We start from the raw sequence: 23,285 nt of genomic DNA on the forward strand, positions 1-23,285 counted from the left end.
TGGAATCTCTTTGGTGGAACCCTTTTTTTGTTTTCTGTTCAGGTAATTAACTTATAAACCCCCTTTTTTGCTAAGGCTGACGTGACCATTATATTATATGGACGAACCCTGCTTCCAAAGCATTCCATCCCTGTGGGAGTCCCGAGGGCCAGAGGGGGGTCCCCGTGGGAGTCCCGTGGGTTAAGGTCCCCATTCCTGTGTAGACCTCTACTAAGGACTACTTCAGATCTAGTTTGCTTATTTTACTCTCCCTGTTTTCTCCATTTGCTGCCATGCTATAGGACAAGCTTGGCACAGGTCCTGAAGTTTGCTCTGCTGTGCTAAAGCACTCACTCCCCTGTTGCCTTAAAATCTAGCTCTGGTTCTCCACCTTCTCTCTGTCCTCTATTCGTAAGTTCTGCCAAGGCACTAAGGTGCGGAACCTCTCCCTGGGCTTATTTTCAGATGGTACAGAGGACCACGAGGACCTCACCCAGGCTCTGAGTTACATAAAGGACACAATCACACAAGTCGATGCCACGGTGAACGAAAGTGAGAAGGGACAACGCCTCAGAGAGATTGTGAACAAAATGGAATTGAAGTCCTCAGGGAAGCTAAAAAATGGACTCGTTTTTCGGAAGGAAAACATAGCACGCCGGCAGCTCTTCCATGATGGGATATTATCCTGGAAGGCTGCTTCTGGGCGTCTTAAAGGTACCTATTGTGGCAGTTCCATATCTTGTTCTTTAAGGGAAACTGATCTCGTATGAATATCATGTCTGTCTTTTAGCCCCCCCCTCCAATAACATATTTTGAATCTGTTTATTAAGTAGATGTAAAACAAAATTACAAAGGGGTAGATTCACTAACCTTCCTTTCCGTGTCCGATTGTATGCAGGCTGACAAATTCACTAAAGGCCTGCATGCAAATGGGGGCGAACGTTGGCACGCCCCCCCCAACGACCGCACGGATCACTGGACAGCGATCCTTGAGCTTGCGCAGACCATCTTCCTTGACTGTAGATGGACTGCGCATGCATTGGCCCTACATCCTCGGCAGAGCAGAAAACTTTTTAAAAAAATTTTCTTTGCAACCCGTGGTTTTAACCCGCTTTAAGCCTGCAGGTTTAAAACACGGGCTTGCACTGCGGGGATGGGCAGGAGATTGTGGCAGGCAAGAGATCGGGGCTGAGAGCAGAGAAGCAGGGCAGAGAGCAGGGCGGCAGAAGTCAGGGCAGTTGGAAAAAACCTGAGTGACTGGTCCTCAGCAGTCGCTTATTTTTGGATTGGTCAGCCCAGTCAGTGTCCCTCTTTTTTTTTTTTTTTTTTAGTGAATCGCATCCCTGCCTACTTTGCTTGCCATTTCCCCTCATTTGCATGCATGGATCGGAATCGGATTGGTACACAGGTTAATGAATCGGGTCGGAGGGAAATTGGGTTGCAAAGGGGTCGCAAACCGATCGGTATGATCGGTTTGCTTAGTGAATCTAGCCCAAAGTAATTAAACTTTACATTTTAGGGCTAATCTTTTTTTTTCTCTCCGTCCTTTCCATTATACAAATGTTAATTCCATACAAGGATAATCACCACGTAATATTCCATCCAACCCCTGACTCTGAAAGACAGATTTTAGTCCTTTACTGAAAACTAAACTTGCAATTGGAGACCACAGCTCAATAAATTCAAAAAGTTCATATTTTTGATGCTTTTCTCTTTGTAATATTTCAAGAGCAGTTAAAATACTGCCCGGCACGGCTGTGTTTCACTCTGAATGGGCTGCCTCAGGGACTTAACTTGTACTGTAAAATATAACAAAACACATTTCATTAACAGGTCACATAGCTTAAAACACAAAGTATATACATTATATACATCTAATCTAATCTGAATTTCTGTATCAAACTTATCCAGTACAGATTCAAGGCGATTTACAAGTTAAGAAGCCCATAAAGAAGTATGGGAAATAGTAGTTACACCATATCATTGAGTATAAGATACTTTGTAGTAGGTAGATAAGGCGATAGGAAGAAAAGGTTTCATTAGCACGAAGGAAGGGATAAACAGTAGGGAGGGGGGGTGGCAATTGCAGATTCAGAAATGGAATAAAGGGGAGTGTAGGGAAAAACTCAAATGGGGTAAAAAAATGTTGACAATTCTTAGCTTGGCAGGTAGGCTGAGTTACTGACTTGTAAGGAATTTATCAAACAAGTATGTTTATCCCAGGACAAGCAGGCATGATATTCTCACATGTGGGTGACGTCATCTACGGAGCCCCGATGCGGAAGCATTTTCAAGTAAACTTGATTGAAGATTTAAGTTTGCTCTGCTGCTCCACGCATGCGTGCCTTCCTGCTCCACTAGGGGGTGCATCCCCTCGTGGTCTCCAGTTCAAAATTTTCCGCTGAGCCTAGAAGTCGTGTTTTTTCAGGCTCTGCCCCAACTGCCTTCTAGCACCGCGATTTTTCTTGTTTTTCATCGTTTAAGTCGCTGTGCGCGAAATTTTTTCTTCTTCAACTTGATTCCTGCTTCGTTTGACCGACCCGGAGGCTTCCGGGTCCCCGTGGCCGCGTGGCTACTCGAGCCGCGCACAACACACACAACGCCAATGATTGACGCTGTGCGTGTCACACACAACGCGCAGGCGGGACAGCACCCTGCCATGCAGGCCCAGACAGAGGTCCTCCAACCTGCGGAAGGCACCCGATGTAGAAGGCTGGCCGGAAGACGGAAGAGGAACCCCCCGAAGCGGCGCTTCCTGGACTGTTAGTGCTCGTTGATCGAGGCAGTGCTCGGTTTGCGAGTCAAAAGTTTGCTGAGTGTTTTGCTTGTCTTGCAAAACACTCGCAAACCGGGTTACTCGCAAACCGAGGTACCACTGTATTTACTATATGTTCTAGTGCAGGGCTGCCCAAGTCCGGTCCTCGAGATCTACTGGCAGGCCAGGTTTACTGGATATCCACAATGAATATGCATGAGAGATTTGCATACCAAGAAGGCAGTGCAGGCAAATCTCTCTCATGCATGTTCATTGTTGATATCCAGAAAACCTGTCCTGCCAGTCGATCTCGAGGACCAGACTTGGGCAGCCCCTGTAGTGTGTTGCAAAGCTGGATTTGTTTTCCTGGACCAGGGGAAATGAACTTATTTTATTTTCCCATCTCCCTTATTGATGATTTCAAATTTGCAACACAAGGAAAACTTGACTGCTATGTTTAACTGTTCTAAGGGTACCTTTTACTTGCAAGCTTTGTATCAATTTTCAACAGGGAAATAAGAGAAAACTTTACTTTTCAGAAACTGCCTTGGTGGAAAGTATCTGCAGACACTTACCGTATTCCATACAGAAATATATGTAGATTTGAACTCGGTGTTCATGTGTTATTTCCCTCCTCAACTTAAGCAAGTCCTTGGGAACAACTGCTCCTTACCCGGTGATAGCACATTCATTGTTGATTGCCATGCACCTTTTTATCCGGTTACAGGAAGGAGGGGAGCCCTTAGTTTTCAGCCAGTGAATTTATCTGGGTAAATCGGTTCTTGAAATTGCCCCTTTCTACAAGTTTATCTCATTTATTCTGGCAAAAAAGCCTTAATTTCCTCTCCAATGCAGTAGGAATTTCTGTTCTGTAGTAAATCACTGTATGTGCAAGGAGACAGCTTTCACTGTGGCTGTAAAGTAGGGAAGGGAATGGGAGACTTGTATACTGCCTTTTTGTGGCTTTGGCATTCAAAGTTGGCCTTCAAAGCGGTAGGCGCTAGAGGATTAAGTAACTTGCCCAAGGTCACAAGGAGCTGCACTGGGATTTGATTTTATAACCTCTGGGTGCAGAGATGGCAGCTGTATCAGTGAACCACACCTTCCTTGTGCAAGCTCAGTCTTTGAGGGAAAAACATCACTTAGAAGTACTATAAACGATATTATCAAATTTTAAATAAACCTGAAACCTGATATGAATGAGATAGATTTGCATACAGTGGAGGTAGTAAGCATATAAATATTTTTATCCCAGGACAAGCAGGCAGCATATTCTTTACGCATGGGTGACGTCACCGACGGAGCCCTCGGTACGGACCTTTTTACTAGAAAGTTCTAGTTGGCCGCACCGCGCGTGCGCGAGTGCCTTCCCGCCCGACGGAGGAGTGCGTGGTCCCCAGTTTTTTCGTTTCCGCGGAGCGAAGAAGACGTGTGTTTTTTCAACAGAGTTGAAATCCTCCTTTTGCCTTCCCGCTCGCGTTATTTTTTTCGGTTTTTCACCTTCGGGTACTTTTTTCTTTCCAATTCCAAAAAAAAAAAAAAAAAAAAATTCTTTCTTTTGTTTTATTTTTTCGTTCCTACCCCGGCGGGGCCTGTTGCCACGATCCAGGCCTCGGGGTTTGATTTTGCGGAGGCCGTGTTTCCATTCATGCCCCCGCAGCCAGGTTTTAAGAAGTGCCAGCGGTGTGCACGCCCGATCTCCCTCACTGACCCACACAATTGGTGCTTGCAGTGTCTGGGACCAGAGCATCGGGCGGACTCCTGCACCCGCTGTGCCACTCTCAAAAAGCGCACGTTGAAGAATCGTCAAATCCAACAAAATTTACTTTTCGGCACCGGCCCGTCTATGGATTCGACATCTTCATCTGCGGCACCGTCGAAATCGACACCGACCACTTCGACGCCGCCTGAGACGACGTCGGCGCCTCCGGCGCCAGGTAAGCCGGCTAAGAAGCCTTCCCCCCTTGAGCGCCCTCCCGCCTCGGGGACGGCACCAGTCCTCTCGGCTCCACGCCGGGCCAAGAAACGCTCCACTCCGATATCGGTGAGTGCCTCGTCATCGGCACCCTCATCGCCGGAGTGTAGAGCGGCACCCAAGGAACCAAAAAAGAAAAAAGTGGTTCCGGTGCCTCCCCTGGATGACCGCATTGCGGCCATCCTCCAGGACAAGTTGCAAGAGCAACTCCACCAACAACTTCAGCAGCTCTTACCATCTATCTTGGCACCGCTGCTCTCGGTACCAGACCGGCCCGAGCCCCGCACCGTCCAACCGGTATCCACTCCATTGGTACCTATGGACTCCTCCATGCCCATTCTCTCGGCACCGCATCTCCATTCCCATACCGAGCCAGTCGCCTTAACGACGACGGATCCTCCTCGGGACCGAGCAGGACACCGGTCTTCCCATGACCCGGACCGGCACCGGTCTTCCCGAGACCCGGACCGGCACCGTTCTTCCCGGGATCGGGACAGACACAGGTCTACATCGCCAGGAAATGTCTCGGTACGCTCAGGCAAGTCTTTGTCTAAGACTCACCATGCCGACCCGTCCACTCCGGTCTCTCGACACGCAACCACCGATGTCAGAGACCCGGACCTATGGGAAGAATCCCCCCCCGGTACCGAGGAGGATGCATCGTCGTCGGACGAAGAGCCTTCCGCACCCGAGACCGCTTCCAAACCTGAACAATCTTCCTTCTCTAAATTTCTCAGGGAGTTGTCAGGGGCTTTGTCTTTGCCATTGGAATCTGACTCCAAAAAGTCACAAGCTTTCCTGGAGGCTCTGGATTTCGATCAACCTCCCAAGGAGTTCCTAAAGTTACCTGTTCACGATATCCTACGGGAAACTTTTTATAAAAATTGGGAGAACCCGCTAACTGTCCCTGGGGCCCCCCGTAAATTGGACAGTCTCTATAGGGTCATACCAATCCCAGGTTTTGATAAACCCCAACTGCCCCACGAGTCTCTCCTGGTAGAATCCACCTTGAAAAAGACTCAGGGCACCAGTGTGTATGCCTCCACCCCTCCTGGCAGAGAAGGAAAAACTATGGACAAATTTGGCAAACGGCTCTACCAAAATGCCATGCTTGCCAATAGGGCAAACAACTACTCCTTCCATTTTTCCTTCTACCTGAAACATCTGGTAATGCAACTCTCCTCCATGCAAAAATACATGCCGGAGCACAAGGTCCCTCTTTTCCAGCAGCACATCTCCAGCCTGCTTCAACTGAGGAAGTTCATGGTGCGCTCTGTCTATGACTCCTTTGAGCTCTCCTCCCGTGCATCTGCCATCGCTGTGGCTATGCGCCGCCTGGCCTGGCTCAGGGTCTCTGATCTAGACGTCAACCATCAGGACCGTCTAGCCAACGCCCCATGTCTGGGAGATGAACTATTCGGAGAGTCCCTGGATACCACCACTCAGAAGCTCTCCGCCCATGAGACCAGATGGGATACTCTCATTAAACCAAAGAAAAAGACTCCTCCTACTCGTCCTTATAGACCGCAGACATCATATCAACGCAGGTTCTCTGCCAGACCGCTCAACCCACCTGCACAGCAACCTAGGCGGGCCCGCCAGCACCAACACACCCAGGCTCGTGCCCAGCCTAATCAACCTGCCAAGCCTCTTCCTCCTGCCAAACCTTCTCAGCCCTTTTGACTCCTCTCTCCAGGGCTTAGCCAGTCTTCCACCCTCATTGCCTCTTCCTCAGCCAATCGGAGGCAGGCTCCACATTTTCTTCAGCCGTTGGGAGGTCATCACATCGGACCAGTGGGTCCTCAACATCATCCGCCACGGCTACTCCCTCAACTTCCAGACTCTTCCGCCAGACAATCCTCCCGTCGAGTCTGCTTCTCTCTCAACTCAAACCCCCCTCCTCCTGAGGGAGGTTCAATCCCTCCTCCTTCTCAATGCCATCGAAGAAGTACCTCCAGATCAAAGGGGTCAGGGATTCTACTCCCGCTACTTCCTGGTACCCAAAAAGACAGGAGACCTTCGTCCCATTCTCGATCTCAGGGACCTCAACAAGTGTCTAGTCAAGGAGAAGTTCAGAATGCTCTCCCTTGCCACGCTTTACCCTCATCTCTCTCACAACGACTGGCTATGTTCCCTGGACCTCAAAGAGGCCTACACTCACATACCAATCAATCCAACTTCACGTCGCTACCTGCGATTCCAGGTGCACCATCGCCATTATCAGTACAAGGTGCTACCTTTTGGCCTCGCTTCATCACCCAGGGTGTTCACCAAATGCCTCATTGTGGCGGCGGCCTTCCTCAGGTCTCACAACCTCCAAGTGTTTCCCTACTTGGACGATTGGTTAGTGAAAGCTCCTACGTCTCCTCTTGTGCTACAAGCCACTCAACATACCATCTCTCTTCTCCATCTACTGGGGTTCGAGATCAACTACCCCAAGTCGCATCTGCTTCCCACACAGCGCCTTCAGTTCATCGGAGCAGTTCTCGATACCACACTAATGAGGGCATTCCTCCCCTCCGATCGTCGACGGACTCTGCTCCACCTCTGTCATCAGGTGCTCCTTCATCAAACCATCCCAGCTCGACAGATGATGGTCCTCCTGGGACACATGGCCTCAACGGTGCATGTGCTTCCCCTAGCACGACTCCACCTCAGGACACCTCAATGGACTCTAGCCGACCAGTGGTCACAGACCTCGAATCTTCTTTCTCATCCCATCTCTGTGACATCATCTCTTCGGCGATCTCTACAATGGTGGTTGAACTCCTCAAATCTTTCCAGGGGCCTTCTGTTGCATCTGCCCCCACATTCCATGATCATCACCACGGATGCCTCCCCTTATGCATGGGGAGCTCACCTGGGAGACCTACGCACCCAGGGTCTTTGGACCCCACAGGAGCGTCGACATCACATCAATTTTCTAGAACTACGAGCCATGTTCTATGCTCTCAAGGCCTTCCAGCACCTTCTTTGTCCTCAGGTTCTGCTCCTGTGCACGGACAACCAAGTCGCCATGTACTACATAAACAAACAGGGCGGCACGGGATCTCGCCTCCTTTGTCAGGAGGCTCTTCGTATTTGGACCTGGGCCACGGCCCGCAGTCTCTTCCTCAAGGCGGTCTATATCCAGGGCGAACAGAACTCCCTGGCCGACACTCTCAGCCGCATCCTTCAACCTCACGAGTGGACTTTAGATCCTCCCACGCTCCACTCCATCTTTGCTCGCTGGGGCACTCCGCAAGTGGACTTATTCGCAGCTCCTCACAACCATCAGCTGCCCCAGTTCTGCTCCAGACTCTTCTCTCCTCGCCGTCTGGCCCCGGATGCATTCCTACTCGACTGGACGGATCGGTTCCTCTATGCCTTTCCTCCACTACCTCTGATGTTGCGGACTTTATTCAAACTCCGCAGGGACAGAGCCACCATGATCCTCATAGCCCCCCGGTGGCCTCGTCAACACTGGTTCTCCCTCCTGCTTCAACTCAGCTCCAGGGAGCCCATTCCTCTACCTGTGTTTCCTACTCTACTTACACAGCAGCATCAGTCTCTACTACATCCCAATCTGTCTTCACTCCACCTGACAGCTTGGTTTCTCTCGGGCTGACCTCTCCAGGAAATCTGTCTCAGCCTGTTCGTCTCGTTTTAGACGCCTCCAGGAAACCAGCCACCCTTCAATGCTACCATCAGAAGTGGACCAGGTTCTCCTCTTGGTGTCTCCGACATCATCACAATCCCACCTCCTTAGCGGTGGAACCTGTTCTGGACTACTTGCTCTCCCTGTCCAACGCAGGCCTCAAGTCTACCTCAATCAGAGTCCATCTCAGTGCCATCACGGCTTTTCATGAACCTGTCCTGGGAAAACCCCTCACGGCTCACCCTCTGGTTTCCCGATTCATGAGGGGTCTCTTCAACATCAAACCACCTCTACAACCTCCTCCGGTCGTCTGGGACCTGAATGTGGTTTTATCTGCCCTCATGAAACCTCCCTTTGAGCCGCTTGCCACAACTTCGCTCAAATTTCTGACATGGAAGGTTCTTTTCCTCATTGCCATCACCTCTGCCAGGAGGGTTAGTGAGCTTCATGCACTGGTTGCCGATCCACCGTTCACTATTTTTCACCATGACAAGGTGGTTCTACGCACCCATCCAAAGTTCCTTCCTAAGGTGGTCTCAGCTTTTCACCTCAACCAGTCCATTGTGTTGCCTGTTTTCTTCCCGAAACCTCATTCACATCCCGGAGAACAGGCATTGCACAGTCTTGACTGCAAGCGTGCCCTGGCTTACTATCTTGATCGTACAAGGGCTCACCGCTTGTCCCCTCAGCTCTTCCTGACCTTCGACCCAAATCGTTTGGGTCGACCGGTCTCTAAACGGACGCTATCCAACTGGCTTGCAGCTTGCATCGCGTTCTGTTACGCTCGGGCCGGTCTGTCACTAGACGGTGCTGTCACGGCCCACAGGGTAAGAGCTATGGCCGCTTCTGTTGCTTTCCTCCGTTCCACACCCATTGAGGAAATCTGCAAGGCGGCCACCTGGTCCTCAGTTCACACATTCACTACTCACTACTGTCTGGATGCTTTCTCCAGACGGGATGGGCACTTCGGCCAATCTGTACTTCAGAATTTATTTTCCTAATGGCCAACCATCCCTCCTCCCTCTTTGTTAGCTTGGAGGTCACCCATGCGTAAAGAATATGCTGCCTGCTTGTCCTGGGATAAAGCACAGTTACTTACCGTAACAGGTGTTATCCAGGGACAGCAGGCAGATATTCTTACGTCCCACCCTCCTCCCCGGGTTGGCTTCTTAGCTGGCTTATACTAACTGGGGACCACGCACTCCTCCGTCGGGCGGGAAGGCACTCGCGCACGCGCGGTGCGGCCAACTAGAACTTTCTAGTAAAAAGGTCCGTACCGAGGGCTCCGTCGGTGACGTCACCCATGCGTAAAGAATATCTGCCTGCTGTCCCTGGATAACACCTGTTACGGTAAGTAACTGTGCTTTCATGCATATTCATTAGGGGTAGCCTGAGACTTGGCCTGTTTGTGACCTTCAAGGTCTGAACTTGGACAAGCCGACTTTTAGAGTATTAAGTCTGTAGCATTAGTGTGTTTGGCTTTGGCTAATCAGAATTTCTTTGTGGGGGTTTTTTTTCTTTGCACGAACAGAGATTCTTGCTGTTCTGTTGACCGATGTTCTATTGCTACTGCAAGAGAAGGACCAAAAATATGTCTTTGCTTCTGTGGTGAGTACCCTCCTTCCGCATAGGGTCACATCTTTAGCAGTGTCTTGGCTGACACCCAGCACACGTAGCATTCCGATGACAATGTTAATTGAAAATCATATTCACAAAGATTTTCCCTGATTTTTCTGCTGACAGGTTGGCCCAAGACATCTCCAGTGTCCCTAGAGTTATGTCCTAAGGGGGCCAGTTCTATATGTAGGCACCTCCTGTGGTGTAAACATAATAAAAAATACTTTTCCTCTCTCTGTTAGGTCCTAGCTCACGTTCACTGTCTAACACAAGCTCTGACATTTCAAATCTGACCTATTGTAATCACAAACTAGAAAATAAAATTATTTTTTTCTACCTTCTACAGCCATATATAACATTTGTTTCTTTCCCACTGTCTACCATCTCTCTCTCTCTCTCTCTGCCTTGTGCCCTGGGTCAAACTCTCTATTCCCCTCCATGCAGCCTCTTTCCCTTCCTTACCTCCATTATCATGTGCAACATTTCTTTCTCTCTCCCTATGCACCACCTCTCTCTGCCCTCCATCCTATATCAAACATTCTCCCTCTCCCTTCTCCATACATGTCTCCCTCCTCTTCACCATATGCAGGATTTCTCCCTCTCACCCTTTTCAACCTCTTTGTTTCATCTCTTCCTTCCTCTTCTCCACCCCCAACAATTCTTCCTTTTGCCTTTCTCCCCCCCATGTGTACCATCTTTCCTCCCTTCTCATCCCCCTGAGCAGCAGCTTTCCTCTTCCCCTCCCATCCACCTGAGCAGCAGCTTTCCTCCTCCCCTCCCATCTTCCTGAGCAGCAGCTTTCCTCTTCCCCTCCCATCCCCCTAAGCAGCAGCTTTCCTCCTCTTTCACCCATTCCCCTGTGCAGCAGCTTTTCTCATCTCCCACCTATCCCCCTGTGCAGCAGCTTTCCATCCCTCCCTCCCTTCCTCCTGTGCAGCAGCACCCCACCAATCCTCCCACCGTGAAACCTGACATACTTCCGAGGCCTCCTAAAGCAGCAGCACCACCCTGAAGGGCTGCTTCGCAACCTACCCAGCTAGGGCTTCTCTCTGCCATGCCACCAATGATGTCATCAGTGACACAGCAGAAGGAAGGCCCTGGCGGGGAAGGCCACGAAGCAGCCTGTTCATAGAGCTGCCGCTGCTGCTTTAAGAGGTCTTGGAGGTATGTCGGGTTTCACCAGGGTGGGGATCGCTGAATCTGTGAATCCGATTTTCTCGGACAACGAATCGATTTGATTCAGTTCACCGAAGTGAATCGGTGAGAATCAGCAAATCGGGCATCACCAAAGGCAGTCCCCAGGTTAAGAATGAGTTCTGTTTTTTAAACCGTTCTTAAAGTTGAATTTGTATGTAACTCGAATTCTGTACAGTACACAGTCTATAAAAACATTAAGGAAATAGTCCTCAAAATAAAGTACTGTAGTTTAAAAACACTTATTTTTGTTCTTCAGTCCCACTGGTCCCTCTTCTTCACCACCACATCCAACATTTCTCCCTCTCATCTCTCTCTTCACCATGCATCTGTACCTCATGCCTCTCCCACCACCATGTCCAATATTTCTTTCTTCCTCCCTATGCCCAACAATTCACCTGCTTTCTTCATTTCCCCATGTGCATCTCTCTTTCCCTCTCACTCAGACACCCATGCCCAACAATTCTCCCTTTCTATTCCCTCCCCACCTCAGCATCTCTTTCCCTCACTTCCTCCATTCTTCCATCCTATGTCCCATGTTCATGCTCCCTCCCTCCTTTCTTCCCTCCTTTGTCTGAAGTTTATGCCCCCTCCCTTACTTCTGTGTCCCAATGCGACCCTGCTTCTCCCTTCCTAAGCCAACGCAGTCCCTCTTCTTCCCTTCCTGTCCCAACGCGCCCTTCTCCGTTCCACTTCCCAAATTCGTGCCTCTTGCGTTTACTTCCTTTTACCTCCTCCCAGCCGCACTTTTGTTATCAAAGCCGGTAGTGGCGGCTCCAACACATGGTCCCATGCCTGGTCTTGCAAAGACGCAATCGGTGGCTTGTGCATGCGACCCGCTGACCCTGAAACCTTCCCTCTGACATCTTCCCTGCAAATAGGTACCCAGATGCCTTTATAGAATTCATGTTTGGTGCCCAAATAAAGTCAACCTTTATAAAATTGTCCTCCCAGTGCCCAAGCCCAGCCACATCCTCAATAAGCGGGAACAGCACAAAAGCTCTGATTTTTGTTTTTCTCTAATTTTGTTCACAGGATTCAAAGCCTCCTGTTATCCCATTACAAAAGCTGATCGTAAGAGAGGTGGCCAATGAGGAGAAAGCAATGTTCCTAATTAGTGCCTCGTTAAAGGGACCGGAGATGTACGAAATTCATACCAGCTCTAAAGAAGAGCGAAACCTGTGGATGGGTTATATCCGGGATGCTGTGGAAAGGTATCGCCGCAAAATGTCAAATGTATTTTACACATCCAGTAATGTCCTTCCAAATTTGTTATATGCTTAGAAAATATGTTAATTTATAATTTATAGATTGTAAACATTTTGTGTCCTGGACATACGTATCAAAGGTAGGGATATTTATATTTGCGCATGTTTTAAAGAATACTCTGTTATAAATCTGACACTGGAACAAGATTTTTTTTTATTGTTACTAAAAGGGGGCTATATAGTTTTTATCCAGACTCCTTAGGAGAATTAAAATCAGTGCAGTACATGTGGAAGTAACTAAAGAAGCTTGTACAAGCCACACTGACATACCTGCTATTCTCTGGAATGTTGATAAGGATCCACTATGCAAATTCTGAGCCTTCAGCTTCAGATACCAAATAGTCATATGTCACCTTACCAGTGACATACCAAGGGGAGCTGGCGGGCGGTCCTCCCTAGGTGCACAGCCGGAACACTGGATCCGGGACCAGCAGCGGTGACAGTAAGCTTTAAATTCAGCCATTGCAGGACCTTCCAGCACCTCCCCGCTGCTGCCGGTCCACCTCCTCCAACATCACTTCCTTGTTCTGGAGCAGAACCGGCAGCCATAGGGAGCTGAAGGAAGGTTCCGTGATGGCTGCATTTAAGTTTACAGCCACTGCTGCTGCTTCGAGAAACATACAGCAGCAGTGGGGAGGTGAGGGGGCAGGATACTGGATGGCATTCTCTTGGAGGGATAGAGAAGGGAGGAGTATGGAAGGGTGATGGAGAAAAAAATAAGAGACAGATGCTGATGGAATTGGGGTGCAGGGAGAGAGACAGAAGGGGGAAGGATACTGGATGGGATTTGGTTGAAGGAAGAGAGAGGAGGCAGATGCTGATGGAATCGGGATGCAGGAAGAGAGAAGGGGCAGATGCTGATGGATGTGAGGTGGATGGAGAGAGAGAAGTGGGCAGACATTGCATGTTGGGAGAGGAAGGAGCAGATGCTGGCCAAAAATGGGGGATGGAGAGAGAAGGGAACAGACACTGGATGGAAGTGAAGAGAAGAGAAAGGCGAAGATGCTGGATGGAAGGAGTAAAGAAAGAGGGCACATGATGGAAGGAGGGGATAAATAAAGAATGGCACATGCTGAATAGGGGGAAAGAGGATAGAGTTAGTGAAATACTGGAGGGGATGAGGGAAAGAGGTGGCAAGCTACCGTGGTAGATACCGTGAAAAGAGGGAAATTGAGGACTGGATAGTAAGAATTTAGAGAGACAGAAAATAAATTGAGAAGGAAGATGAGAGAAGGAAAGGGAGAGGAGAGAGTAAAATGCCAAATCATTGGGGCGGGGGGAAGGAGACAGATGCGAGACCAATGGGGGTAGAGGGAGAGATGGAAGAGGGAGGCAGACAGTTTCTGGAAGGGGCAAAGAAGGAGAGAAGATGCCATATGGAAGAGACAGAAAGAGAGACAGATTAGACAGTGGATGGAAGGAAGAGAATGATGAGATGAGAAAAGCAGAAACCAGAGACAACAAAGGTAGAAAACTTTTTCTATTTATTTATTTTTTTGCTTTAGGATAATGTAGTATTGTAGCTATGTTGATGAACGTTTATAAATAGAAAATGGAAATAAGCTGATCCTTTTATTGGATTAATTTTAATAATTTTGACTAATTCAGAGACCAAAACCCCCTTCCTCGGGTCATGATAGGATACCGTAACAGCAGTATACTGAGGAAAGAAGTTTTGGCTTCTGAAAGCTAATTGAAAAATGTATTAGTCCAAAAAAGTTGGTGTCTTATTTTCCATTTTTTGTTTTAGTTTTAATTGTTAATTTGTAAAGTGATGATTGCTATTTCTCAATTATTTCAAATTTACATCTGCCATCTTTATATTTTGCACAATATTTGGGGATATGCATCACTGTTTCTGTGGTGTTGCATTGTATATAAAGTCTGGTTTCTTTGTGGTTCAGTTTAACTTTGTCTACATATTTTTGTTTTTAGTTTGTGATTACATATTCTATGCTGGGCAAGAGTGTTTCTATGTTTTGTGTATACAAAAGACAAACCCTCTCTTCTATTAAACTGCGCTAGCTCATAGGAACTCTTTGAGCGTCAGGAGCAGCGCGAGCCATTCAGCGCAGCTCTCTGTGCTAAAAACTGCTAGTGCAGTTTAATAAAAGAGGCCCATAGTTTTCTGTTAGCACTGACTGTGTAGGATCGATCTGCACTAGTCTGGCTTGTTTAGTTTTACAATGGATGTATTGATGTTCTGCTGCTCATTGCAGTATGTAAGATGCTGCCTTTTGCTAAGTACATTCTTGTTGTGCGATGTGTGGATTATTACTAAAAATCGTATTTTTCATATAGAGAAGGGTGTTAAAAAAAAAAAAAAAAAAAAAGATGGTCCCTGGTTGTCACATTTATAGGTAGGCCACTACACCTTACTGCTTAGTTGTGACTTGGGAAGGGAAAAGACAAAACAGGTTAGTGCATCATACATTGATGCCCAAATACAGGGGTTGATTCAGTTGATTTTTTCAACTTTTTTTGTGTTAAATTTGCTTTAGGATCAGATGCTCTAGAATCAAGTTATATGGTTTTAACTGACTGACTGTACAAGGCAGGTTTTTGGGTTTTTTTGGGTAGGTGTCCTGATGAAGAGGAAGGCACACTGGGCGAGCCCGATGAGGAGAGGAGACTGGCAGATGCACGTTTCACTAAGCTGAAAGAACTGCAAGGTGAGAGAGAAAGCTGAAAAGGTTTATAAGTTGAACTTATGACTTGTAAGATAGGATCGTTTCCTAAAAGGTGAGATCATAGATATGGGCCAGCGAAAAGTCCAGTGAGCCAAGCAGGGCCAGCATTAGGGGAGGGCAAACAGGGCAGCTACCCTGGGCCCACAACTCCGGGTGTTTCTTCCCATTGTTGGTCCATCTCACTCCCTTTCTCTCATCTTCATGGTCGCCTTTAAAAATCAAAGTTTTCCTTTTCAGAGAGGCCCAGGTGTGGTAGTCATTCCCACAAGCTGCTGGTGGCTGCTCCAAAGCTAAACTAAACTAGGAAAAAAAAGGTTTACATGAACTTATATATAGAAGAGAAGAGTAAGGGGGGATAGAATTACATTTTAGTGAAAAGCCAGGTTTTCAGTTGCTTGCGGAATAATTGGAGGGAGCCCAGGGTCCGCAGCGGGGTAATAAGGTCGTTCTAAAGACCTGTGATTCTGAAGAGAAGGGATTTTCCCAGTTTGCTTGCAAAGCGAATACCGTGTAGAGAGGGGAAGGATAGTTTATACCTTTGAGCAGGTCTAGTAGATTATCCCAGGACAAGCAGGCAGCATATTCTTAACACATGGGTGACGTCACCGACGGAGCCCTCGGTACGGACCTTTTTAACTAGAAGTTTCTAGTTGGCCGCACCGCCCGAGGAGTGCGTGGTCCCCAGTTTCTTCGTTTCCGCGGAGCGAAGAAGACGCGTGTGTTTTTTCAACGGCCGTTGAAACCACTTTTTGCCTTCCCGCTCGCGCTTTTTTCCCTTATTTTTTCTTTCTTTACCTTCGGGTTTATTTTTCTTTGATTTGCAAAAAAAAAAAAAAAAAACTTTGCTTTTTTCACCTTTTTTCTTTCGTTTTTGCCCCGGCGGGGCCTGTTGCCAGTATACAGGCCTCGGGCTTCGATTTTGCGGAGGCTATCTTCCCCTTCATGCCCCCGCAGGTCGGTTTTAAGAAGTGCCAGCGGTGTGCACGCCCGATCTCCATAACTGACCCACACAATTGGTGTTTGCAGTGTCTGGGTCCGGAGCATCGGGCGGACTCCTGCACCCGCTGTGCCACTCTTCAAAAGAGAACCCTTAAAAACCGAAGAATTCAACAAACTCTTCTCTTCGGCACCGAGTCGGCGATGGACTCCTCAACTTCAACGGCGGTACCTCAAAAATCGGCACCGTCGACCTCGACACCGACCGACCCCACATCGGCGTCGCTGGCGCCAGGTAAGCCGGCTAAGAAGCCTTCCTCTTCCCTCGAGCGCCCTCCAGCTACGGTGGCGACACCATCCCTACCGGCATCGCACCAGTCCCGCAAACGCTCCGCCCCGATCTCGGTGAGTGCCTCGTCATCGGCCTCCTCATCGCCGGGGCGTGGAGCGGCATCCAAGGAACCGAAGAAAAAGAAAGCGGTTCCGATGCCACCCCTAGATGACCGTATCTCGGCCATCTTAAAGGCTCAACTCCAGGAGCAGTTAAAGAAACAACTTGAACACCTGTTGCCCACTATCCTGGCACCGCTCCTTCCGGTACCAGACCGGCCCGAGCCCCGTACCGAGCCCCCGGTGTCCACCCCTTCGGTACCTGTGAACACCTCCATGCCGATCCTTTCGGCCCAACAACTTCATGGCGATCCGGTGGTTCATTCTCAGGCCACATTGGATCCTCCTCGGCACCAGGCGGTACGGCATTCTTCCCGGGACCGAGATCGACGCCGGTCGTCCTCTCCTGGTACCGTTTCGGTGCGCTCTGGAAAGTCTTTGTCCAAGACTCGCCATACCGCGCCCTCCACCCCGGTGTCTCGACATGCACCAGAGGTCAGGGACCCTGACTTATGGGAGGAAACTCCTCTCGGTACCGAGGAGGATCCCTCCTCATCTGATGAGGAACCATCGGCACCCGATGCCACCTCTAAACCAGAGCAGTCCTCATTTTCTAAATTTCTGAGAGAAATGTCTGCTGCCCTGTCCCTTCCCCTAGAATCTGACTCAAAAAAGTCTCAAGCCTTTCTAGAGGCTTTAGACTTTGAGCAACCTCCTAAGGAGTTCCTCAAGCTTCCCGTGCATGACATCCTACGGGAAACGTTCTACAAAAACTTGGAAAATCCCCTCACGGTACCGGGAGCCCCCCGTAAACTGGACAACCTTTACCGTGTCATCCCTATTCCTGGATTCGACAAATCTCAATTGCCCCATGAGTCCCTTCTGGTTGAATCCACCTTAAAAAAGACTCAGGGCTCCAGTGTCTATGCCTCTACCCCTCCTGGCAGAGAAGGTAAGACCATGGACAAGTTTGGCAAGAGGCTTTACCAGAATGCCATGCTTGCCAACAGGGCAAACAACTATTCCTTCCATTTTTCTTTCTATCTGAAACATTTGGTCCAACAACTGTCTGCCCTCCAGAAGTACCTTCCTGAGCGCAAGGTCCCGCTATTCCAACAACACATCTCTGGCCTTCTCCAAATGCGCAAATATATGGTCCGCTCAATATACGACTCCTTCGAGCTCACCTCTCGGGCCTCTGCCATGGCCGTAGCCATGCGTTGCTTAGCCTGGCTCAGAGTCTCCGACCTGGACATCAACCACCAGGATCGTTTGGCCAACGCCCCCTGTCTCGGGGATGAACTCTTTGGAGAGTCACTGGATTCCACCACCCAGAAACTCTCGGCCCATGAGACCAGGTGGGACACCCTGATCAAGCCGAAAAAGAAGGCTCCGCCTGCCCGACCCTATCGGCCTCAATCATCTTACCAGCGGAGGTTCTCAGCCAGGCCACTCAATCCGCCTCCCCAACAATCTCGGCGACCCCGTCAACAGCAGCACCATGCCCAGGCTCGATCTCAGGCCACTCAACCCTCTAAGCCTCCTCAGCCTGCTAAACAATCTCAGCCCTTTTGACTCTTCTCTCCAGGGCATAGCCAGTCATCCACCCTCGCTGCCTCTTCCACAGCCTATCGGGGGTCGTCTCACCATTTTCTCCAGCCGTTGGGAAGTCATCACGTCGGACCAGTGGGTCCTCAACATCATCCGCCACGGCTACTCTCTCAACTTCCAGACTCTTCCACCGGACAACCTTCCCGTAGAGTCTGCTTCACACTCATCTCAAACCCCCCTCCTCCTGAGGGAGGTTCAATCCCTCCTCCTTCTCAATGCCATCAAAGAAGTACCTCCAGATCAAAGGGGTCAGGGATTCTACTCCCGCTACTTCCCAAAAAGACGGGAGACCTCCGTCCCATTCTCGATCTCAGGGACCTCAACAAGTGTCTGGTCAAGGAAAAGTTCAGAATGCTCTCCCTTGCCACGCTTTACCCTCTTCTTTCTCAACACGACTGGCTATGTTCCCTGGACCTCAAAGAGGCCTACACTCACATCTCCGTCAATCAGAATTCTCGCCGCTACCTGCGGTTCCAGGTGCTACACCACCACTATCAGTACAAAGTGCTACCGTTTGGCCTCGCTTCCTCCCCCAGAGTCTTCACCAAGTGCCTTATAGTGGTGGCGGCCTTCCTCAGGTCTCACAACCTCCAGGTGTTCCCCTACTTGGACGATTGGTTGGTGAAAGCACCTTCATCTCAACTCGTGCTACAAGCTACTCATCACACCATCTCTCTCCTCCACCTCCTGGGGTTCGAGATCAACTACCCCAAGTCGCATCTGCTTCCCACCCAGCGACTTCAATTCATTGGAGCAGTTCTGGACACCACGCTGATGAGGGCCTTTCTCCCCTCCGATCGCCAGCGGACCCTGCTCCATCTCTGCCGTCAGGTACTCATGCATCCCTCCATTCCTGCCCAACAGATGATGGTCCTCCTAGGTCACATGGCCTCGACGGTGCATGTCCTTCCTCTGGCACGTCTCCACCTTCGTACGCCTCAGTGGACTCTCGCCAACCAATGGTCACAGACTACAGATCTTCTTTCTCATCCCATCTCTGTGACATCATCTCTTCAGCAATCTCTCCAATGGTGGTTGAACTCCTCAAATCTTTCCAGGGGTCTACTTTTTCATCTGCCCCCCCACTCTATGATCATCACCACAGATGCGTCCCCCTACGCGTGGGGAGCTCACCTAGGAGATCTACGCACCCAGGGACTTTGGACCCCACAGGAGCGTCGTCATCACATAAATTTCCTGGAACTCAGAGCCATGTTCTACGCCCTCAAGGCTTTCCAACATCTTCTCTGCCCTCAAGTCCTCCTCCTGTGCACAGACAATCAAGTCGCCATGTACTACATAAACAAGCAAGGCGGCACCGGATCTCGCCCCCTTTGTTTGGAGGCTCTGCGCATCTGGACCTGGGCCACGGACCGCAATCTCTTTCTCAGGGCGGTCTATATCCAGGGCGAACAGAACTCTCTGGCCGACAATCTCAGCCGCATCCTTCAACCTCACGAGTGGACGTTGGACCCTCCGACTCTGCTCTCCATCTTTGCTCAATGGGGCACTCCGCAGGTGGACCTCTTTGCAGCACCTCACAACCATCAGCTGCCCCAATTCTGTTCCAGACTCTTCTCTCCTCACCGTCTGGCTCCGGATGCATTCCTGCTCGACTGGAGGGATCGGTTCCTGTATGCCTTCCCTCCACTTCCTCTGATGTTGCGGACCTTGTCCAAACTCCGCAAGGACAACGCCACCATGATTCTTATCGCACCTCGGTGGCCTCGCCAACACTGGTTCTCACTCCTGCTCCAACTCAGCTCCAGGGAACCCATTCTCCTTCCTGTGTTTCCTACTCTACTTACGCAGCAACATCAGTCTCTACTGCATCCCAATCTGTCTTCGCTCCACCTGACAGCTTGGTTTCTCTCGGGCTGACCTCTCCAGAGAACCTATCTCAGCCGGTCCGCCTCATCTTGGACGCCTCCAGGAAGCCGGCCACCCTCCAATGTTACCATCAGAAATGGACCAGATTCTCCTCGTGGTGTCTCCGGCATCGTCAGGAACCCACCTCCTTAGCGGTGGAAACTGTATTGGAATATTTGCTCTCGCTGTCCAATGCTGGCCTCAAAACTACCTCCATCAGAGTCCACCTCAGTGCCATCACTGCGTTTCATGAGCCTATTCTCGGAAAACCCCTCACTGCTCATCCTCTGGTTTCCAGATTTATGAGAGGTCTCTTCAATATCAAACCGCCTCTCAAGCCTCCTCCTGTCGTCTGGGACCTCAATGTGGTTCTCTCAGCACTCATGAAACCTCCGTTTGAGCCTCTTGCCACTACTTCGCTCAGGCTTCTTACCTGGAAGGTGCTTTTCCTAATTGCCATCACCTCTGCCAGGAGGGTTAGCGAACTGCATGCACTGGTTGCTGACCCACCATTCACTGTTTTTCACCATGACAAGGTTGTTCTGCGTACCCACCCTAAATTCCTTCCCAAGGTGGTCTCGGCTTTTCACCTCAACCAGTCCATTGTGTTGCCCGTCTTCTTCCCTAAGCCTCACTCGCATCCTGGGGAACAGGCGTTGCACACGCTGGATTGTAAGCGTGCCCTTGCTTACTACCTTGATCGTACCAGAGCTCAACGAACATCCCCTCAGCTATTTTTATCTTTCGATCCCAACCGTTTGGGTCGTCCTGTCTCCAAACGGACACTTTCAAATTGGCTTGCTGCCTGTATTGCATTCTGCTATGCTCGGGCCGGTCTCTCACTGGAAGGAACTGTCACGGCCCACAGAGTCCGAGCTATGGCTGCTTCTGTAGCTTTCCTCCGTTCCACGCCCATCGAGGAAATCTGCAAGGCGGCCACTTGGTCCTCAGTTCACACGTTCACTACTCACTACTGTCTGGATGTGTTCTCCAGACGGGATGGACACTTCGGCCAATCTGTGTTACAAAATTTATTTTCCTAATGGCCAACCATCCCACCTCCCTCTTTGTTAGCTTGGAGGTCACCCATGTGTTAAGAATATGCTGCCTGCTTGTCCTGGGATAAAGCACAGTTACTTACCGTAACAGGTGTTATCCAGGGACAGCAGGCAGATATTCTTACGTCCCACCCACCTCCCCGGGTTGGCTTCTTAGCTGGCTTATCCTAACTGGGGACCACGCACTCCTCCGTCGGGCGGGAAGGCACTCGCGCACGCGCGGTGCGGCCAACTAGAAACTTCTAGTTAAAAAGGTCCGTACCGAGGGCTCCGTCGGTGACGTCACCCATGTGTTAAGAATATCTGCCTGCTGTCCCTGGATAACACCTGTTACGGTAAGTAACTGTGCTGTCAGGACTCTAGGAGTTATAAGATAGTGGGATTAAGGGAGGAAGGATGCCGTGAATGATCTTAAAAGCCAGGCAGGAGCATTTGAAATGGATTCTGGAAATCACTGGGAGCCAATGAAGTTTGGCTAGGAGTGGGGAGACATGGTCAGACTTGCGTTTTGGATTGCAGCAGAGGGAAAGCTTTGGGGCAATCACCGGCAGCTTGTGAGCCTCTGAAAAGGAAAACTTTGATTTTCAAAAGGTGACCTCGAAGGTGAGGGGAAGGAAGGGAGATGGACTAACAAGTGGAAGAGATGCCCGAACCAGTGGTTCCCCTAGAGCTATTCTAAGTTAGCCCAGGGGATGAGAGACAGAGTGGGGAAATGTGGACCAGAGGTGGGGGGAAGGACTAGACAAACAAATTTTGAAAGGGGGTGGGAAAGAGAGAGACAGAGAGATGGTGGGCAGTGGGATGGAGGGAGAAATTTTACAGGGGCTTAGACAGCACTCCAATTTGGGGGTGCTCAGTTAGACTGTGTTGTGGGGCAACACGTTCCTCCTCTCTCCTCTACTGGTAAATAGCTGAAATTAAAACGAAGAACAAGGGTGAAATATGAGTGGATGGAGAGGCAGAAAAGTAAAAAAGGTCAGGAAGAGCTAAAAAGGAAAGATCAGTATCTCAAGGGCAGGAGTAGTGAGGGAATGAAACACAACAGGAGAGGGGAGAAAAGACAGGGCAGCAATCACTGGAAAGGGAATTATCATAAGACACAGGAAAGCAGAAGAGACAAACATGAAGGAAAAATAAAATGCCAAGATAATAAAGGTAGAAAGTAGTGTTTTATTTTAAATGTATTAACCTGGAATATGTTAGCTTTGGGATATGTGCATCACAGATATTTGTATTGGACTCAGTGGCTTATCAGACAGCTGATAATGGGTGAAGGGTAGCAGTGGGCAGTGGCCCTAAGCCCAAAAATCGTGGGCACTAAATTTTCTTCTATGCCCCATACCTCCTGACCAAATGCAAAATATACATCCCTAAGTTGGTGGGTTTCCCAAAGCCCTGCCAACTGAAGACATCTTCTTCCAATCCGGTGGCCAGAACTCTTCAAGCCCAGCAGCTGGTGGCAACTCAGGATCATGGCTACTGGCTGCAGACCTTGGAGATTTCTGACGGCCAGACTGGAGGAGGAGGTCTTCAATTGGCAGGGTTTGGGATCCCCACCAGGCACAGCAAGGGAGATGGCTGTTTTTGGTGGACCTGGGCCCCCTATGTTTTCAGTACATATCTGGTTTTATTTCTCCAGTATTGTAATACTTGCTGAGTTTAATTTCTTGGGGCTCCCAGTTCACTTTCTGTTTGTGATCTGCATTTGATAAAGGTCTGTCTGTGCTTTTTGTGGAGAGGTGAGGGCCCCACCCTCCTTAATTTCTGCCCTGTCTAAAACCAGCCCTGGAGCTAAGATTCCCATTTCCAACCTTCTCTTTCTTCCCCCCAGAACGTTTAAGTGCCAAAGACGGCCAGATCACACAGACTCTCAATGAGAAGCTTCAGATCTATTTGGAGATGTCGGAACTACACGAGTACGAAGAGCCTTCACAAAACATGGTGCGGTCTAAGCTCCTTCTCAGAGGAGAACTAGAGAATGTGCAGGGTGAGGAGATTCTGAAATCTGCAGTGATGCAAGGTGAGCCACAGGCTAGGATGTTTTGTTGGGGGGGGGGGGGCAGAAAAATCACCATATTGCCACCAGGAGGTTGCTGTTACTGTTCTATTTGTCAGTGGTTTGAAAAGTTTGGAAAAAAGCAAGTTAAACAACTTTGTCTTCATCGAGGCTATACACTTAGGGCTCCTTTTACTAAGGTGCGTTAGGGCCTTAATGCGCGGAATAGCGCGCATTAAATTGCTGCGCGCACTAGACCTTGATGCCAGCATTGAGCTGGCGTTATTCTAGAAGCGTGCAGTGCAGTTTA

The 23,285-nt window shown here is 49.5% G+C and overlaps 1 protein-coding gene across 4 annotated transcripts in view; it reads left to right on the forward strand.

Moving 5' to 3' along the window:
- ARHGEF18 (Rho/Rac guanine nucleotide exchange factor 18) overlaps positions 1–23,285 on the forward strand; it is a 250,998-nt gene that overhangs the window by 169,197 nt on the left and 58,516 nt on the right. For all 4 annotated transcript variants that reach the window (XM_033956918.1, XM_033956915.1, XM_033956916.1 and 1 more), the window contains 5 exons: positions 445–693; positions 9,878–9,954; positions 12,193–12,371; positions 15,006–15,097; positions 22,811–22,999. In XM_033956918.1, the coding sequence (XP_033812809.1) occupies positions 445–693; positions 9,878–9,954; positions 12,193–12,371; positions 15,006–15,097; positions 22,811–22,999 (786 nt within the window). The remainder of the gene's footprint in view (positions 1–444; positions 694–9,877; positions 9,955–12,192; positions 12,372–15,005; positions 15,098–22,810; positions 23,000–23,285) is intronic.

The sequence above is a fragment of the Geotrypetes seraphini genome, chromosome 8 (assembly GCF_902459505.1).
Source record: "Geotrypetes seraphini chromosome 8, aGeoSer1.1, whole genome shotgun sequence".
Classification (NCBI taxonomy): Eukaryota; Metazoa; Chordata; class Amphibia; order Gymnophiona; family Dermophiidae; genus Geotrypetes; species Geotrypetes seraphini.